This window comes from Elephas maximus, chromosome 21 (genome assembly GCF_024166365.1).
Source record: "Elephas maximus indicus isolate mEleMax1 chromosome 21, mEleMax1 primary haplotype, whole genome shotgun sequence".
Taxonomy (NCBI): Eukaryota; Metazoa; Chordata; class Mammalia; order Proboscidea; family Elephantidae; genus Elephas; species Elephas maximus.
This window is the reverse complement of record NC_064839.1, coordinates 71137349-71158763: the sequence shown is the minus strand read 5'-3', so window position 1 is coordinate 71158763 and position 21415 is coordinate 71137349. Positions and strand designations below refer to the sequence as shown.

The window sequence follows — 21415 nt, the reverse complement described above, 5'->3', positions numbered from 1 at the left end:
ATGTTTTCTACATTTTGTGTTCTGGTTATTAATAGATGTTTCTTCCCATTGTGAGCCGTGCCACATCAGCAAATGATGTAGAATGAGGTATATCGTTGCTGATGTCAGATGGATCTTGGCTGAAAGCAGAGAATACCAGAAAGATGTTTACTTGTGTTTTATTGACTATGCAAAGGCATTCAACTGTGTGGATCATAACAAATTATGGATAATATTGTGAAGAATGGAAATTCCAGAACACTTAATTGTGCTCATGAGGAACCTGTACATAGACCAAGAGGCAGTCAATTGAGAACAAAGGGATACTGAATGGTTTAAAATCCAGAAAGGTGTGTGTCAGGGTTGTACGCTTTCGCCGTACTTATTCAAGCTACATGCTGAGAAAGTAATCTGAGAAACTGTACTATGTGAAGAAGAGCATGGCATCAGGATTGGAGGAAGATTCATTAACAACCTGAGATATACAGATAACACAATCTTGCTTTCTGAAACTGAAGAAAACTTGAAACACTTACTGATGTAGATCAAAGACTACAGCCTTCAGTGTGGATTGCACTTCAACCTAAAGAAAACAAAAATCTTCACAACTGGACCAATAAGTAACATCATAAGTGGAGAGAAGATTGAAGTTATCAAGGATTTCAATTTATTTGGATCCACAATCAACACCTATGGAAGCTGCAGTCAGAAATCAAATTATATAGTGTATTGGGGAAATCTGCAGCAAAAGACCTCTTTAAAGTGTTAAAAAGCAACTATGTCACTTCGAGGACTAAGGTGCGCCTGACCCAGGAGAATGAACACATCTGTCTTAGAGGAAGCACTGTCTGAATGTTTCTTAGAAGCGAGGATGGCAAGACTTTGTCTAACGTACTTTGGACGTGTTATCAGGAGGGACCAATCCCTGGAGAAGGACATCAACCTTAATAAGGTAGAGGGTAAGGGACAAAGCAGAAGACCCTGGACAGGATAGATTGACACAATGGTTGCAACAATGGGCTCAAATATAGCAATGATTGTGAGGATGGTGTAGGACCAGGCAGTGTTTCATTCTGTTGTACGTAGGGTTGCTATGAATAGGAACCCACTCAACAGCGCCTAACACACACACACGCACACTGTGCTGGGAGTGACAAATTGAAGGCAAATGATATTACATTTATCATCAAAAATAACATTTCAAGATCTATCCTGAAGTACAAGGCTGTCAGTGATAAGATGATACACATACACCTACAAGGAAGACAAGTTAATATTACTGTTATTCAAATGTACCCACCAACTACTAATGCCAAAGATGAAGAAAATGAAGATTTTTACCTACTTCTGAATCTGAAATTGATCAAACATGCCATAAAAATTCATTAGTAATTACTGATGATTGGAACACAAAAGATGGAAGCAAAGAAGAAGGATTGATAGTTGGAAAATATGGCCTTGGTGATAGAAATAATGCTGGAGATCAAATGATAGAATTTTGCAAGACCAATGACTTATTGTAAAAACTTGTTTTCAACAACATAAACAGTAACTATACATGTAGACTTCACCAGATAGAATATACAGAAATCAAATTGACCATATCTGTGGAAAGAGATGATGAAGAAGTTCAATATCATCAGTCAGAACAAGGCGAGGGGCAGACTGCAGAATAGACCATCAATTGCTCATACGCAAGTTCAAGGTGAAGCTGAAGAAAATTAGACCGAGTCCTCGAGAGCCAAAATATGAACTTGAGTATATCCCACCTGAATTTAGAGACTATCTCAAGAATAGATTTAACACATTGAACACTATTGACTGAAGACCAGACGAGTTGTGGGATGACATCAAGGACATCATATATGAAAAAAGCAAAAGGTCATTTAAAAGACAGGAAAGAAAGAAAAGACCAAAATGGATATCAGGAGAGACTCTGAAACTTGCTCTTGAATGTAATATAGCTAAAGAGAAGGAAGAAATGATGAAAAGAGCTGAAAGATAGATGTCAAACGGCGCCTCGAGAAGACAAAGTATTATAATGAAATGTGCGCTGACCTGGAGTTAGAAAACCAAAAAGAAAGAGCAAGTTTGGCATTTCTCAAGCAGAAAAAACTGAAATTTCAAACCTTGAGTTGTAATATTCAAGGATTCTATGAGCAAATGAAGCATCAAATGAAGATGGAAGGAATACACAAAATCACTGCACAAAAAAAACTGGTTGGTATTCAACCATTTCAAGCATATGATCAAGAACAGATGGTACTCAAGGAAGAAGTCCAAGCTGCACTGAAGGCATTGGAGAAAAATAAGTCTCCAAGAACTGACAGAATACCATTGGAGGCGTTTCAACAAACAGATGAAATGCTGGGAGCTCTCATTCATCTACACCAAGACATTTGGAAGACAGTGACCTGGCAAACAGATTGAAAGAGATCTATATTTGTGCCCATTCCAAAGAAAGATGATCCAACAGGATGCAGAAATTGTTTGAAAATATCTTTAATATCACACGCAAGTAAAATTTTGCTGAAAATAATTCAAAAACAGTTGCAGCAGTACATCAACAAGGAACTGGCAGAAACTCAAGCTGGATTCAGAAGAGGATGTGGAATGAGGGATATTATTGGTGATGTCAGATGGATCATGGCTGAAAGCAAATATCATAGAGACATTGTTATTTACTGTGTTTTATTGACTATGCAAAGACATTCAACTGTGTGGATCATAACAAATTATGGATAACATTGAGAAAGATAGGAATTTCAGAACACTTAATTTTGCATATATGGAACTTGTACATAGACCGAGAGGCAGTCTCTCGAACAGAACAAGGGGATACTGAGTGGTTTAAAATCAAGAAGGGTGTGTGTCAGAGTTATATCCTTTTACCATACTTACTCAAGCTGTATGCTGAGCAAATTATCTGAGAAGCTGGACTATATGAAGAAGAACAGGAATCAGGATTGGAGGAAGGCTCATTAACAACCTGTATTATGCAGATGACACAATGTTGCTTGCTCTAAGTGAAAAAGACTTGAAGAACTTATTGACGAAAATTTAGTATAGATTATGCCTCAACATAAAGGAAACAAAAATCCTCACAACTGGCCTAATAAACAACATCATGATAAAGGGAGAAAAGATTGAAGTTGTCAAGGACTTCATTTTACTTGGATCCACAATCAACGTCCAGGGAAGCAGCAGTCAAGAAATCAAAAGATGTATTGCATTGGCCAAATCTGCTGCAAAAGATCTCTTTAAAGTGTTAAAAAGTAAAGATGTCACTTTGAGGACTAAAGGTGCATCTGACCCAAGCCATAGTATTAAATCACCTCATGGGCCTTTGAAAGCTGGACAATGAATAAGAAAGACCAAAGAAGAATTGATTCCTTAGAATTATGTTGTTGGCAAAGAATATTGAATATACCGTGGACTGCCAAAAGAACGAACAAGATGCCCTGGAAGAAATTCAGCCAGAGTGCCCCTTGAATACAAGGATGACAAGACTTCATCTCACGTACTTTGGATATGTTATCAGGAGGGACCAGACCCTGGAGAAGGTCATCATACTTGGTAAGGTTGAGGGTCAGTAAAAAAGAAGAAGACCCTCAGTGAGATGGATTGACACAGTGGCCGCAACAACGGGCTCAAACACAGCAATGACTGTGAGGATGGTGCAGGGCTGGGCAGTTTCCTTTTGTTGTTATAGGGTCACTGTGAGTCGGAATTGACTCCATGGCACCTGTCAACGACAACAGCGATATTCCTGATAAGCTGCTAGAAAATCTTAAGTCATGTCTAAAATTATTTCATTTCATCTTTCAAAAAAAATCCCAAGAAGCCAATCATCTAAAATTAAAAAAAAAAAAATCACTGACCCTGAGATCTAGGGTCCTTGCTCTCCCTTGTCCCTGGCTGCCTGGAGTGCAGATGTAGCCCTGGTCAGCAGTCTGGCTGTTGCCTCCTCACAAAATTGAAATCTTATTTCGGAAGGAGCCATGAGATAGATGAGCATGGCTGAGCACAGATACGCTTAAAAATATATGGTGTTTCATGGAACATATTTAAAATACTTAGGGTTCCTTGGCTATAAAACTTAGATTTGCAAGGATTCCCAGCAGTCAATATAGCAAAATCCCACTATTGCCACGCTAAGACAGTGAGGCCTTGAAGGTTGTAGTGATCATTTTAGTTTTGTGCTATTCATTAACCTTTTAGTGAAAAAAAGCAGAAGGCTAAAACCACCAGAGAGATAGGCAACTGGGTAGGCCTATTTTACGTAGTACTTGAGTGCTATTTGGGGGACTCAGGGTTTAAAATATCTGATAGTAAAATGAGTCATGTTATTAATGTTTCTCTTTCATATTATACTTTAGGCAATTTCTGTAATAACATAATGATTACAATCAAAATACTAATAATGCAATAGCAACGGTTTGAATACTTTGTCAGGAGTTTTATAATTTTTTTCCTCTCATCCTAAAAGAAAAAAACCCTGCCAGACAGGTGTTATGATCTTCTTTCCATGGAATAAGAAACCAAGATTCAGAGTTAAGTAGCTCCATTAAGGCTGTCCAGACACCATGTAATTTGTTATATATAATAAAACTTTTGCAGTTTTGAATTTTAATTTTGAGTTCAGCCAAGGTCATATTTTAAATTTGGACCACTTTTATGTTCGTGACTATATAAAATATTTGAAAACTCTATTCTATAACACACAGATATTTTTATAATGTAAATACCCAATTTATTTTCACTTTTTTAGAACATAACTGTGCTCTTTAACTCCTTCTTTTCTATTACCGTGGCCAGCAAATAATCATTTGAAGAAGACATTTTGATGAGAGAGATGCTTTTACTGAAACTAAAAATTTCTGTTTCTTCAGCTTCAAAATTAACAGGAAAGCCATTGGCAATATATTTGTAAGTGAAACATTGCTTTTGAAAGTGGTATTGCACTAAATGAAATTATATAACTTAAAATTGTTGTTGTTAGGTGCCGTTGAGTTGGCTCCGACTCATAAAAAAACTCATAGCGACCCTATATACAACAGAACTAAATACTATTAAAAGTTGCTATAATATAACAATTTATAATTATTCAAGGTCTAGTTCCTGAGACTTGGTTAGATTCTGTGTCGATTTAAAAATGGGTAAAGGTTTATATCCCAGATAGCCTTGCATATAGTTATGGGAATGAGACTTAGAAACAGGAATTATTAAGTAATAAGAGTTCAATACTAATACAAAAGTCATTATAGAGTATTTTTTTCATAAACTAGTATTTAAAATGTAAATTGGAAAGTACTGTATGACTTCAAATACTGTTACATGACTATAAATTCAAGCTGGTCAGAATGGCTGCAGTGAGGCTCTTGGAAACCTTTGGTTCTAAAGCGTCATTGTTCATTATCATCACCTAGAGAGCGTGTTGGAAATGCAGATTCCTGGGTCCACGAAAATGCTCAGTCAGAATCTCTGTGATGAGAGGTAGGAAACTGCATTTCATCGGTCCTTGTCAGTAATTCTGGGACAAGGGTTACATGAACCAGCCTTTGAGAAACATTGCCCTTGCTGAGACTATCATTACTGCATACACATGGATTGACGGTAATCTTACAAGTTGCTGCCTCTTCTTATGATGGACCAGTACTATATGAAGATGATTAAGCTTAAACTGTTCAAATGTGTCATTTTCTATTAAAGAAATATCCAAATGAAAAGGAGCTTTGGCCAATACAGCACAGGTTACAGGTTTGAGGAGACAATCAGACCTACAAAACAGAAAAAAGCTTTAATGTTATATACCATTTACTTAGCTTTCTACAAGTATAAAAGGTAGGAGCGACAGCAGATGTAGTATCTTCATCTAAGTAGGAGGCGTAGCAGCTACTCTCAAGTACACAAAACTTCCTGCCCCCTTGCCTGCACAGGGATGATGGCTTGTAAATTTAAAGAAATAGAAGAAGAATCTTGTTATGTGGGAAAGACAAAGGTATGTGTCACCATGTTGCTCCCCAGCCCTCACATTTCAACCTCCAGAAGCATAAACCTTTCTAAAGGTAGCCCCCTTACTATCACTCATATCCAGGTGGTCTACATACTCAGCCAGTGAACTACCCAGCCCTCCATGCCCTTGGCATCTCCCGTCTCTAATAATACATGTTTTAATTGCCCGTTCCAACATCTATTTAAACCACTGCTCTGTAGGTGAATGGGATATGATGTGTCCTTACTATGTTGTGCCCTTGGGTCATTTTGTACATTGGTCATGTTAAAATGTTTCCATTTGTCCAATGAGATATATTCCAGGGGCCCAAACTGATGTAAAAAAATGCCTTGTTCCAAGGCTGTGGTAGTATTTTCACCTGTGACTTTTGTTATTGTGGCTTTTTTATTAAACAAAGCCCAATTTTCTGCCAATATCCCACTTGAATTTTCCAGGAGCCATGGACAAAGACCCTAAGTATTCTAATTGCAAGCTATGTGTCAACCTTTGTACTCTGGGGATTCATCCTGAAGGCAATTTTCGGGCAGTTGTTCTCTTGTTGATATTGAGGATAAACTCTCGTCATACCATTGGCTTCGTTGGGTGACTACAGAATATATCACAATTCTGCCCATTGTTTCATGGGCTGGCCACCACAGCGGCTGCCTTTAAGGCATCTGCTTTGGCACTCTAGTCTCTTTCTGAGCCAACAATTTGGTGAGGATTACATGACCCAATCTAATCTTCCCTGAAATTTCCGTAAGGAATTTCATCCCCACATACAATATTCTTAACTGCCCACTTATCAGGATCCATTGGCCTAATCATGAGGCAAGGCCACTGGCCTGGACCCAAGAGGCTTTGAATATTAAGATATTGGTCTGACGGTAAGAGCCAAGTTGTTCTGGTATTGCCCGAGTACACTGTTCTCAAGTTAGCCCATTCTGACGACTTACCATAACTTTTTTCAATTAGGGTTATTCATTCCACTGGGCGAAAAGTGCCAAGAATGGCTGGGCTTTTTTCCGTCCATATGGGACTTTCCATTGGTAAACCAGATGGCTTGTTTTGCCTCAGTGGAAAGAGAATCACAAGATTTAGACAACTCTGAATAGGTCAACAAGAGATTCTATCATTGAGTCAGAGTCAGAGAGACCACCGTCTCATGGATCCGACATACTCCCAGAGTTACTTCCTTTAGTTTGTTTTTGAATATACCATTTTCTTTTTGCCAGGGAACTTGGTTGTACTACTACTCGTGATTGGAGTGCCTTTTTGCATCACTCATAACATGACAGATATCTCAGGCATAAATATGGTCTGATTCCCTTCACATTCCATCAGTTGTGGGGGCCGTTTCTACTAGAGCTCAAGAGAATGCCAGTAGCTCTCATTTAAATAGGTTATACCTGCTTATGGCATCAGGAAATTTTCTAGTCCAGAGTCCTAGTGGCCACTTAGGGTGACGCTATTAAGCTTTATCCAGAAACTCCGATCTATGAGTGTTTAGTAGTAGACACTTATTGCCACAATCGTTGATGAAGTTTAAGTCCACAGAGGGGTGGCTTGGGCTATCATGTGCCTCCTTTCTCTTATAGTTCATCTTTGCTTCTCTTTCGAATTGCCTGTCTTTGTGTCACTTCACACATTGGGGCCAACGGGACATCCAATGTACCTGCCAGATTTCAAGTATACTTATGAGCTGTTTTTCTCAGAGCAGGGTCCAGAGCTGACAGCAATTTGTTCTTGCTTGTGAATTATCTCCAGTGGCCCCAGTCCAGATACTTGGACTGTTCATGCAGTACTCTGGATCTTAGTTGGATTAATCAGCCACTTTCGCCTAGTCACTTGAGCCACTGCGATTTTCAAACCCTCCCTGACTTTCTTCGTTGACAGGGAAATATCATTCATCATTGATCAACTTACTGTTGACCGTGATGTAGACTAAATCTTTTCTTACCAGGTTGTAACAATATGCTGAAGAATTCAGGTTCTCCTGTTGTTGTTGTTGTTAGGTGCTGTCAAGTCAGTTCCGACTGATAGCTACTCTATGTACCACAGAATGAAACACTGTCCAGTCCTGTACCATCTTCACAATCGTAGTTGTATTTGAACTCATCGTTGCAGCCACTGTGTCAATCCATCTTGTTGAAGGTCTTTCCCTTTTCCACTGACCCTGTACTTTACCAAGCATGATGTACTTCTCCAGGGACTGATCCTTCCTGGTAACATGTCCAAAGTACATAAGACACAGTCTCACCATCCTTGCTTCTAAGGAACATTCTGGTTGTACTTCCAAGACAGATTTATTTGTTCTTTTGGCAGTCCATGCTATATTCAGTATTCTTTGCCAATATCACAATTCAAAGGTATCTATTCTTCTTTAGTCTTCCTTATTCATTGTCCAGATTTTGCATGCATATGATGCCACTGAAAATACCATGGCTTAGGTCAGGAGCACCTTAGTCTTCAAGGTGACATCTTTGGTTTTCAACACATTAAAGGGGTCATTTGTAGCAGATTTGCCCAATGCAATGCATCTTTTGATTTCTTGACTGCTGCTTCCATGGGTGTTGATTGTGGATCCAAGTCAAATAAAATCCTTGACAACTTCAATCTTTTCCCCAATTATCATGAAGCTGAGTATTGGTCCAGTTGTGAAGATTTTCGTTTTCTTTATGTTGAGGTGTAATCCATACTGAAGGCTATAGTCTTTGATCTTCAACAGTAAGTGCTTCAAGTCCTCTTCACTTTCATCAAGCAAGGTTGTGTCATCTGCATAATGCAGATTGTTAATGAGTCTTTCTCCAATCCTGATGCAGAGGTCCTCTTCATACAGCCCAGCTTCTAGGATTATTTGCTCAGCATACAGATTGAATAGGTATGGTGAAAAGATACAACCCTGACACACACATCTTTCTTGATTTTAAACCATGCAGATCTCTTAGAGAAGAACAATAAGTTTATAATTGAGTACACCCCACATGAAGGCGTATTGTGTTTGATTGTTCTTAGGTTGTGAATAAAAAGAAAGCATTAAGCAAGGCTATCCCCTAGTTTCCTCTGGCCTTCTGAAGCTCTGAATAGTTTTCACCATGGAGACTGCTATAGAACTTCTTTATTGAACCCACAGTAGTCAACAGCCAGCATGCAGGACCCATCTGGTTTTATCTAGAGAGAATTAATGGAGACTACCATCTCTTTTCCACCATTCTCTTAATCAAAGCTGAGAGTTAGCATTATCTTCCTGGTATTCCGTATTGATTAATATTTACTATGGAGGAAACCAAGGTAATCGAAGGGCTCCAATTTTGGTACATCCAATTAAAACCCTGTCAAGGAAAGACTTGCCCAAGATTAGGCTCAAGCCACAAATGGCAAGGCCCTCCATTTAAACATCACATTCTTTCCAACTATACAGTTAGCCAAAGGTGATACCACCTTCTGAATGTCTCTTACTCTCTCATTTCTCTATGGAGAGTTTTACTCTGACCTTTACTCTCTTTCTTCTTTCCTCCACCCAGCTTCTCTTTTGCTCTTAATGTTGCCTTAATATTGTCTTCTTCATTCTCCAGTAAGTATATGGCAGTCCCAAAAAGCTGTGTTCACCACCCCCCGAACCATTCCATTTTAGCCATAGCATAGGCTTGGAACCCCACTCAGAACTGGGCAAGGAGTTCCTGGCTTTCAGTGGAACCATCTTTGGCTGTAACTGACTTAACTGATGGAACAAATACAGCAACTCTTTTTTTTTTTTTTAGAATTTGTTTTTTATTATTATTATCATACTTTAGATGAAGGTTTACAGAACAAGCTAGCTTCTCATTTTTTATATATATTGTTTTCTGATATTGGTTACACTCTCCCTTTTCAACCTTGGGTTCCTTATTACCAGCTTTCCAGTCCCCTCCTTCCTTCTAGTCCTTGCCCCTGGCTTGGTGTGCCCTTTAATCTCATTTTGTTTTATGGCCTGTCTAATCTTTGGCTGAAGGGTGAACCTCAGGAGTGACTGCATTACTGAGCTAAGAGTGTCCAGTGGCCATGCTCTTGGGGTTTCTCCAGTCTCTGTCAGGCCAAGTAAGTCTGGTCTTTTCCTGTGGGTTAGAACTTTGTTCTACATTTTTCTCTAGCTCTGTCTACACCCTCTATTGTGATCCTTATCAGAAAGGTCAGTGGTGGTAGCTGGGCACCATCTAACTGTGCTAGACTCAGTCTGGTGAAGGCCATGGTAGTTGTGGCCCATTAGTCCTTTGGACTAATCTTTCTGTGTCTTTGGTTTTCTTCATTCTCCCTTGCTCTCGAAGGGATGAAACTAGTGGAGTGTCTTAGATGGCTGCTTACAAGCTTTTAAGACCCCAGAAGGTACTCACCAAAGTAAAATGTAGAACATTTTCTTTATAAACTATGTTACGCCAATTGAGCTAGATATTCTTCGAGACCATGGTCCCCACAGCCCTCAAGCCCAGTAATTTGCCCCCTCAGGGAGTTTGGGTATGTTTATGGAGCTTTCATGACCTCACCTTGGACAAGTTTTGCTGGCTTTCCTAGTATTACATACTACTGTCTTACCCTTCACTAAAGTTACCACTTGACTACTGTCTATTTAGTGTTTTTTCATCCCTGTCCCTCCACTCCCTTGTAACCATCAAGGATTGTTTCTTTTTGTATGTAAACATTTTCATGAGTTTTTATAGTAGTGGTCTCATACAGTATTTACCCTTTTGTTATTGACTTTTTTCACTCAGCACAATGTCTTCCAGATACATCCATGTTGTGAGATGCTTCACAGATTCATCACTGTTCTTTATTATTGCATAGTACTCCATTGTGTGTATGTACCATAGTTTGTTTATCCAGTCATCTAGGTTGTTTCCATCTTTTTGCTATTGTGATCAATGCTTCAAAGAGCATGGGTGTGTATATGTCTATTCCTGTGATGGCTCTTATTTCTCTAGGATATATTCCTAGGAGTGGGATTGCTTGACCACATAATATTTCTAATTCTAGCTTTCTAAGGAAGCATCATATCATTTCCCAAAATAGTTGTACCATTTTTGCATTCCTACCAGAGGTATACAAGAGTTTCAATCTTCCAGCAGCCTCTCCAACATTTTTTATTTTCTGCTTTTTTTATTCATGCCAGGAATGTCAGGGTGAGATGGTAACTCACTGTGGTTTTGACTTGCATTTCTCTAATGGCCAGTGATCGCATTTCCTCATGTGTCTGTTAGCTGCTTGAGTGTCTTTCGTGAACTGTCTGTTCATTTGCTTCACCCACTTTTTAATTGGGTTATTGTCATTTTGTTGTAGAGGTGCTGGATTTTCCTGTAGATTTTAGAGATTAGACCTTCGTCTGATTTGCCAGAGCCATAAATTTTTTCACAGTCCGTAAGTTCTCTTTTTACTCTTTCGGTGAAGTCTTTTGATGACAGTAAGTGTTTAATTTTTGGAAGATCCCAGTTATTCAGCTTATCTTGAGTTTGTGTGTTGTTAGTTATGGTTTGTATCCTGTTAATGCCATGTTCTAGGGCCTCTAACATTGATCGTATTTTTTTCTTCCATGATCTTTATAGCTTTTGGTTTTATATTTAAGTCTTTGATCCATTTTGAATTAGTTTTTATGTATGGTGTGAGGTATGGGTCCTGTTTCATGTTTTTGTAGATGGACATCCAGTTTTGGCAGAACCATTTGCTAAAAAGACTGCCTTTTCCCCATTTGATGGACTTTGGGGCCTTGTTGAAGATCAGGTGACCATAGGTGGATGGATTTACTTCTGGGTTATCAATACTGTTTCATCAGTCAATGGATCTGTCATTCTGCTAGTACCAGGCTGTTTTGACTACGGTAACTGTATAGTAGGTTCTGAGGTCAGGTAGTGTGAGTCCTCCTACTTTATTCTTCTTCTTCAATAGTACTTTAGTTACTCCATATAAAGTTAATGATTAGTTTTTCCATCTTTTTAAAGAATGTTGTTGGTGTTTGGATAGGGATTGCATTGTATTTGCAGATCGCTTTGGGTAGAACTGACATTTTAACAACGTTGAGTCTATCTATCCATGAGCATGGCATGTTTGTCCATTTATGAAGATCTCTTTTGGTTTTTTGTGGTAGAGTTTTGTAGTTTTCTTTGTATAGGTCTTGTACATTGCTGGTTTGATTTATTCCTAAGTATTTTATTGGGGGGGGCATTATAAATGGTATTGTTTTCCTGATTTCCTTTTCCTCATTCTCTTTATTGGTGTATAGAAATCCAACTGATTTTTTGTATGTTTATCTTGTATCCTGCAATTCTGCTGAATCTTTCTATTAGTTCCAGTAGCTTCCTCGTGGAGTCTTTTGGGTTTTCTACATGTAGTATCATATCACCTGCAAATAGGGACAGTGTTACTTCTTCATTACCAATTTGGATGCCTTTCGTTTCCTTTTCTTGTCTTATTGCTGTAGCTAGGACTTCCAGCACAATGTTAAATAGGAATGGTGATAAAGGGCATCCTTGTCTTCTTCCTGTTCTCAAGGGGAATGTTTTCAGCCTCTCTCCATTAAGAATGATGTTGGCTGTTGGTTTTGTGTACCAAAAAAAAAAAAAAAAAACCCGCTGCTGTCAAGTCGATTCTGACTCATAGCGACCCTATAGGACAGAGCAGAACTGCCCCATAGAGTTTCCAAGGAGTGCCTGGCCAGTTTGAACTGCCGACCTCTTGGTTAGCAGCTGTAGTACTTAACCACTACGTCACCAGGGTTTCCAAGGTTTTGTATAGATACCCTTTATTATGTTGAGGAATTTCCCCTCTATACCCATTTTATTGAGAGTTTTTATCAAGAATGGGTGTTGGACTCTGTCTAGTGCATTCTCTGCATTGATTGAGATGATCATGTGATTTTTTTTCTTTTGCTTATATGGTGGTTTGTATTGATTGATTTTCTAATGTTGAACCACCCTTGCATATCTGGTATGAATCTCACTTGGTTGTGATGTATTATTTTTTGATGTGATACTGAATTCTATTGCCTAGAATTTTGTTGAGAATTTTTGCATCTGCATTCATGAGAGATATTGGTCTGTAAATTCAGCAACTCTTGTCAGCAGCTTTTGTTTCCGTTGAATTTAATTTCTGAGATGAAAGGAGCAGAACTAATAGGGTTCTTTGGGGGAAGCAACTGCTGGAACTTGAACAGATTTCACTCATCCCACCTGGCAAAATGTAAATCTTTCATAGCAATCCTGTCAATTTTCACCCTGTTCATTCCATGTTTTAACAGCTACCTAAAGAAAGCCACTAGATTAACCTCTAACCATCATCTTTCCTCCAAAGAGTCCAGATTTTCTTTCCATCAGTGAAACTCAGCATGGCAGAGGGAAGAATACATGTGTCTGTAAATCTTGTATACCCTCCTGCCTCCAAAAGGAGGCTTACATGGGAACCCATGGCTGAGGGATAGTTCTAATCACACAGTGTCTATTACAGTTCAGGTAAGATAATATCATTTAGGGAGGCTTATCTATGATTATCATATGACCAACCCTGGTTTGCTACTGCATTTAATATAACTACTTCTTCTAAAATGGTGTTCTATTTCACAACAATGAGAAGACCAGGCAATTTACCTTCTTAGCACATATTCACTCCCCAGCCTTCACCCGCTTCAAAAGAGCCAGTAATTCCTGAATGGCAACACTGCAGTAAGTTCAGGTTAGCATTCATACCAAACATTCTATTTCGTGCTGCAGCACCTGAAAACATGTTGTTAGTTCTTCAGTCAATTAACCTAAAAATATAGAAAAATATAGAGTGTCCAGACATTTGCCAGCGCTTCTCAGTGAAGTGACCCAGATGTTTTATAGTAGAATTTCTTTGTCCAATATGATAGCTACCAGACACATATGACTGTTGAGCACTAGAAATGTGAATAGTCTAGATGGAGATGTGTTGTAAATGTAAAATAACACCAGAGTTCAAGGACTTGGTATAAAATAAAAAAAATGTAACATATGTCATTAATAAATTTTACACCAAATAAATTTTGCAATAATATTTTTAACCTATTGGATTAAATAAAATACATTATTAATTTTACTGTCTATTTTAACTTGTTAAAACACAGCTAATGTAGAATTTAAATTATACATATGGCTCTCCTTTACAATTCGTATTCTATTTCTATAGGACAGGGATGCACTATATAGTTGCTAGTTTCCAGTGTAATTTGCCTGGGATTGCAGAGTTGACATCAAGATTAAGTGCAAGGTCCTTCCAAGTCCAACTAAGCTTCTGTTTTGTTTTACACAATGGATCTGTTTTCACCTTGAGCACAAGCCAGAGAGCTGCTTGCTCTACATGCTCTGGTTTTTCTTTTCCCTAAGTGGTTTCAATTTCACAAGGATAATTCATTAACAGAAAACAAGGAATTAATTGTATCTTGAGCCACTTACCCCTCAGTTTATCACCCTGTGTCTCCTCAGTTTATCTCACTGAGCACTCATTTGCCAATTCATCAGGGGACAAATCTGTGTTATCCAGATCCCAGTGGTAAGACTGACCCCCCAGTTATTTGCTGCAGAGCAACTTCAAACCCCAGCTGGATCACAGGCACCCAGGCATCACTCTCATCAGAGCTCCCTCCTACAATTTTTGGTCATGTTGAACAGATCTGAAAGCCAAGTCAGCTCCTGTTACCACCACCGAGATTTTTTCAAATTGGCAAGCAGACTCGCCAGGCAGAAACAAGCTTTGACCTAATATTATATTTGCTTAGCTCTATAGGAGGATATGAGGCAGGAGATACAACAAGTACAGCATCTTTGTCTCATCAAAATGCAGGGTAGCTATTCAAGAACATTGTTTCTTTTGTCCTCGTGGCATATAGCTGCCAAGGACAAAAGTCAAGGTGCTATGATCGCCTTGACCCGGAGAAGCCACAGCCTTTATTTCCCACCAAATCTGTGTACCGTCAAGTCAGGTAGGGTCAATGTCTTCATGCCAGCGCAGAGCTACCCCGAGGCAGGTGCAGTAAATGAGGACCCACCCTCCCTATCTAGCTTAATTACACTGTTTCCAAGGAAATGATCCTGTAGGAATCCGAGGTCCTTCTCAGCACTCTTGCAACAGCCCATGCCCGATGTTAAACCTTTATTCGCAGTTAGTTGTGTGGAAACACACAGTTAAGGTGAATATCGTTGTTCACTAAATACGTTAATTAAATGGATCGTCTCTGTTTTAAGATGAATGGCTGGATTCTGAAAACAATACGTTCTCCAGAAGAGATAATTAAAAAATTAGTCAATGTATCCTGCTTTACTAAATGCATTAACTAATATCATGAAATCTTAGCATCTTAATAATTAATTTCCCAATTGGTTGAATAGTACATCAACATCAAAATTATAAACATGCTTTGAGAACTGTATATGTTATCCTATTTTGAGATGGATATTTTTAAACACATGTGTTGATGTAATTTAACATGCTATTTTATGCTTCAATATTCAGCTGATTGACTTACCTGGGTGACCTACGTTTTCTTCTGGAATCCAAACACCACGATGATTTACTAAATTGTAAGGGTGCTATTTCAGCTCTTACATGTGAACTGTATAATCCCTAGTTTATCCACTTTTTTCAAACTATATTTATAGAAAATATCAAAGCAAAGCATAATTTAGTCTTAAAATTTCCATGGAAACCAAAAAAATCACCAGAGTAAATGAAAATGCTTATTAAAGAGTACAGGGAAATCAATTTCCAATTCTTGAAAGTAATCACATGTAATTTGGATCATCAGCTTTTATTTCATAATTGCATTCTCATTATTCAATTGTTTATACATTTACAGTTGAGCAATTTCCTAATAATTATATGTTTTGGTTATTCAGCTGGAATGACCTTCCTTTCATAGTTCCTGAAAAATTATTTTGTGTATTACTGCATCGACTTTGGCAATCTTCTCATTTTTAGCATCCATTATAACTTCTCTTTTTTACTTTCATATTTTGTAATATACTTTTCATTGTGTAATTATGTTCATAGTCCCCAAATAATTTTTCAAGAGTTTGAACCAATTAATTTTTATGTTACTATCAAAAATTGCTATCAGAAAGAGAAATATAACTTTACAAATGTTAGAACTGTTATCTTTTAAACTTTCAATTTTAGTAACAAGAAACTATTTAATTCATACGTAGCCATCTACTGTTATTCTAAATAAATGCATTAAATTATTCATTAATAAATTTCATTATACATTATTAAGTGCCATATTTTTCTATCATGAGCACATCTCATTTATCATGTTTAGTAATAATTTTACCTTAAAATGTTGATTTGCTTTTCTTTTACATACGTGGAAAATTCTTCTCAATTTGCAACATTTAAAAGTAACAATACTTTTTAGAAGCATGTAATTGTAATTTTTAAAGACATTAAAATTTATTTTAAAACATGAAATAAACTTCTTATAAATTTCATTCATAATTTCAACCAAACCAATGCACCTCTATATAATCTAGACTATGTGAATATCTTATAGATCTTGTAGAAGGGTTAGCGTAAAACAGAGAAGTAGTATAAAATGAGAATTAAAAAACCAGGCAATTTTGCTGAGCCAGACTGCAGCTGCCAAGGAAGTAACTTAAAATTACAGTAAACAACCATTAAAAACTTTTCCTCCATGAGAAATAAAAATTCAGTCAATAATGCCGGTATTTTCTCCCTTTGAACTCACATGTTTATTCATTTAGACTCATAATATAAAAAAACAAATAAGTATATGAGTATATATGACCCAGTATCCGAATGTATACTTTTCTTGTTCTTTTTACTTAGATATTCTAGCATTATGTAGACAATACCAGAATTTTTAGTTTTCCCATAAAGTATGTAATTTGAGAGTTTCGTATTTATTAATGGGCACATCTATATGGTACAGCAGGATGTAAATAAAACTTCAGTGGGAAAAGTCACAATTTATCTTTACACGCTTCAATTATCTTTTCATTATTTTAACATAGGAATTTATCACAATAAAGTTTACGTTTGCGATTCTGAAATGCCTGTTAGACCTATTCCATCCCAATTCTAAGGCGTGTTCTTATGTTTTTCTTGTGACAGGATGATGAGGTAAGGGAAAGCCGATTCAGCTTCACAGCCTATGGAATGGGGCCATGTCTGCAAGCAAAAGATGGTTTGACCCCAAAGGGCCCCAACCATCCCGTCCAGGTAATGCCGAAAAGCCCAGATGAAATGAGAAAGGTCTTTGTCGACCGGGCCAAGAAGATTGACACTATCTCCCGAGCCTGCTTTCCATTAGCCTTTTTGATTTTCAATATTTTCTACTGGGTTATCTACAAAATTCTTAGGCACGAGGATATTCATCAACAACAAGATTAAGTCCCTGAAGGCATGCAAGCAAGCTGAAATGATCAATTCAGAAGAAAGCTTCTTTGCCATTGTTGTGTGTGTGTGCATGTGTGTGTGCGTGTGTGATGTACAAATGATGACCACTGTGTTGAAACAGCATAAAGAAGAGTTGTATTTTGATTTGCTATGCAAAGCAATGAAGCAAATTAAGATTCTTTTAATGGATACGAAATATATATTATGAGGATTCTATTTCATATTAATATAGTGTTTTCTTTGTTGATTCACAGTAAATGATATAAGCGATAGCTTTACTGCCATTGTGTTTGTATGTTATACAGCATCACATAACAGTAGATGTGAAAACTACTTTGAAATTCCTTGATTCTTAATTCAATGATATTAAATCTTATAAAAGCTGAATTTGCACACTAAACATTATTAAGGGAAAGGGAAAACATGTTGAAGATAATAAAAATCAATAGCTTGAACCTTAAAAATATTTTCTTATACTGTAGTTATAAAATAGGAAAAGAATCAGTTCAGTGAAAAAGTCACTCTATTACTGGGGCACTGTACATACAATCACCACAGAACCAACTTATATAATAATAAGACATTTCAATAAGAAGGTTAAAAAAAAAAAAGTGAAACTTCGTTTAATATACTAAAGATAGTCCCTCTGTGGAAATTTAAAACAAATGGCTTAAGAGATCATGTGGTATACAAAATCCACTTTTCTTAAATTTTGTATCTCAGTGAAGGATGGAAGAAATATTGAAAGTGACATAATTGCTTTTAAATAAATGTTATAACTATGTACCTTAAATTATCGACAAACACTGAAAAATTCAAGTCACCATCTTTATTTTTGCTAAGTTGTTAATAGCTAGCTTCTCAATGGTCTGTACATGATTATGTTTTAATCTTTTAATATAATTGAAACAAAGTGAGGTAAGACTTTGTATTTTAGTTAAAAATGAGACTTTAAAGTTCAAAGGAATTTACATTTTGATGAAAATGAATTCAATGAAAACAAAACAATGGATTCCTGAAAGATTTTTTAGCAAGAACCTTTTCCCCCTGAAAGTTATATGGGTTCAAACTTCTCGCTGCAAATATAAGAAAGCATTTTAATTCTTAATTATATAAGTCATTTCTATATAGTAGGATTGATTGTTTTCATGTATGTGAAATAATGATTTCCATACATAAGCCATTCACTAGCTGTGAATAGTTTTAAATGAATTTTTTACTTCAAATTTATCAATGATCCCATGGGATTATTCCAAGTACAATGGGGGCATCAACTGGTTTCATGATCGGGTTCTTGGTTAAATTGCCAGATTCTTGTTCAGTCTCGCTATTTTGTGTATTATTTTTACTATCAATCTTGTACCTAAGAAAACTCTAAAATGTGTTTCAGATGACTTTCAAATATTCAGTTGTCCAAATTATTCACAGAGAAAAGTTTAAACACTAAAAAAAAATCAACTCAAATTTAAGAAGGAGAAATAAGCCAGTTCTTGAAGCAGATGGTATTATTTTTCGACCTTCAACCACTCCCAAACTAAAAGCCAAAACTGCCATTTCAAACTAAAACCTCAATGTTATTACACTGTGTGATTGTAGTTTTTAAAAATAACTTTTAAAAGATTTGTATGTTCAACAATTTTGCTGCTAAAAGACCAAATTCCCAGCAGTTGTAAGTACAGTGAAACCTGTGAGAGCTGGAACTTGAAGGGACTGCCTTGTTTTGCTGTGTCTTGCAAGTTTTCTGCCTTCGACAGGATGCAGTCTTACCACTTTCCTATCGCTATTAGTGGAAAATATTTGCATTTTCCTTCTCTGACAGGTTTCCACCTTACATAGGTTCTAGCTTTTGCAGGTTTTACTGTCATTTAAAACTGAGTACTATAAGTAAAAATACCATCGTATTTGGTGTTATATGTAAATACCACAGCAAAAAGCAGTTGTTTCTGTGGACTTATTTTGAGTATTGTGCACCAAACAGTATTTACCAAAACCTAAGTGCTTTTGCAGACCAACATGTATGCTTTTTTCTTTGGTGTGTATGAACCAAATCATGGAAACATATTCTTGTACTAAAGATTATAGAAAGTCATGTTGTTTGTGTTCTCTGAGGATGAGCTAGAGGCTTGGAAGTAATGATAAACTATATTGTCTCAATATGTCTCTGAAATACTTGGATACATTTTTTTCTGTACTTTAGACATCTTATTTCAAAAGTTTTCCATCATTCCTTAAGTGAATTCTGCCAGAAACAAATAGAAATATAATGAGCACAAATGTGCGTACATATTAACTCCCCAAAGCAATTCACAAACATCACTTGTTTTCATATTTGAGAATATGAAAAAAAAGTCTCCATTTTTAAACCAGCAACTTGGAATGTAAAAGCAGTAGCCATGACAGAACTTCAAGCAGGGGTGTTGGTATGATAGAAATCCCTCTGACGCAAATGTATTCTACTTTGCTTAGGCATAAATCTGTGCTCACATTATACCTATAATTATATTTATTATTGTCTTACTACAGTAAAATATTCTGACAGCCTTCACTCAATTAACAACAGCGGCAAAGCAAATATGGCCGAATCAAAATGTTTATGTCTTCCCTAGGGAACACTTATAAACTGGAAAACTACATTGTAATTAGCTTCCAGAGCTATTATTTGCCTCAGTAAGCCCTGTGTCAACTCAGAATTTTTAGAATTAAACCAACCAAAAAACTATTCTGGAGAGAAAATAAAAATGTATGCATTTATGTGATCTACTTTTTACCATACGGGTAAATGGAAATTCTAATATGAATATTCTGAAGAATTTTGAAATAGCCTCCTTAGAGAGTATGTGATTTTTGTACATGCAGTTTATGTCTCAACCATTGAAATACATAGTTCTATGGCATACAAATTTCTAGGAAATCTTTTACTTTAACATGTATGGGCCTGTCTTTCCTTCCTGACCATTTGAGATAGATTTCAACTATAATGACAACCTAGAGCTTCCTTTACTACTTAAAATAGATTACAGAATTACTCTAAAATCAAGAAAACCAAGGATCTTTAAAATTTCCCCAGTCTTTCCAGATGTTTCCCTGTGACAGTCACCTGGAAGAGCCCATCCAGCTCCCAGCACCTGTATTTTGGTGAACATTATGGTAGCTTATTCCATTCTATGATCAATTCCCAGCCTATGGATACATTCTCATAACTTTTGTCTTAAGCTTGAATTGTCAATGCTTGAAAATCTAAATATCACTAAGATATAAATACATGCACTGGGTGTATGAATTCCCAGGATCTTATTGAACATAATGGCAAGTTTAGAAACAAATATGTGAAAAAATGAGTCAGCATGCTTCACAGAAGTGATTAAATTGTTAACTACTTTAACACTCTGTGTCACTTAAATAGTTATGATTGTTTGAAAGAAAATTGGCATATCTTCAACCTACGCATCCCTTTTTACTCAACGTCTTTCATCCTATTTTTTAAATTATACTTTTCTGGTAATAACATGGTATACCTCATCCTGCTAGTCACTTGGGAGATTGTTATTTTGGCAGATGAATTATCCTTTCGTCTATAAAATACGTATTCCATGATATGAACTTGAGAGAATATGAGACTTCATGTTAAAAACAGAAAATACTTCAAATATTGAAAGTACTGCAATTTACAGCTGCCCCCTAACAATGACTTAGCACTCTCTAAGAACGGAACTCTGGGAATGAAAATGTGCCCCGTCCTCAGACCAATCATTAACAGCCTTGGAAGTCGTAACGCCCCCTACTCCAAAACAGATTTTACATACTTTGCAATGTAGATAGTAGCATAACTTTCGGAATTCATCAGCATACGCCACTTGTATTTCTTATCTTGATTCTGAACTAGTAAAGAAAAACAAGCCATTCCAAGTATACAGCATCAATTTATATGCTTGGAAGTCAGCATTTGTTGATGCCGACAAAGGCTATAAAATAATGGGCTTGACAAACATAAAAGAATAAATATGGTTTCTACACATAAGGAATTTTAATTTTCTTGGTGGATCCGAGGTA

At 36.8% G+C, this 21415-nt stretch overlaps 1 protein-coding gene across 2 annotated transcripts in view; it reads left to right on the top strand.

The window, feature by feature from the left end:
- Nucleotides 1-17359, top strand: part of GLRA3 (glycine receptor alpha 3) — a 233730-nt gene extending 216371 nt beyond the window's left edge. For both annotated transcript variants that reach the window (XM_049864199.1, XM_049864200.1), the window contains one exon: nucleotides 17081-17359. In XM_049864199.1, the coding sequence (XP_049720156.1) occupies nucleotides 17081-17359 (279 nt within the window). The remainder of the gene's footprint in view (nucleotides 1-17080) is intronic.
- The last annotated feature ends 4056 nt before the right edge of the window (nucleotides 17360-21415 follow it).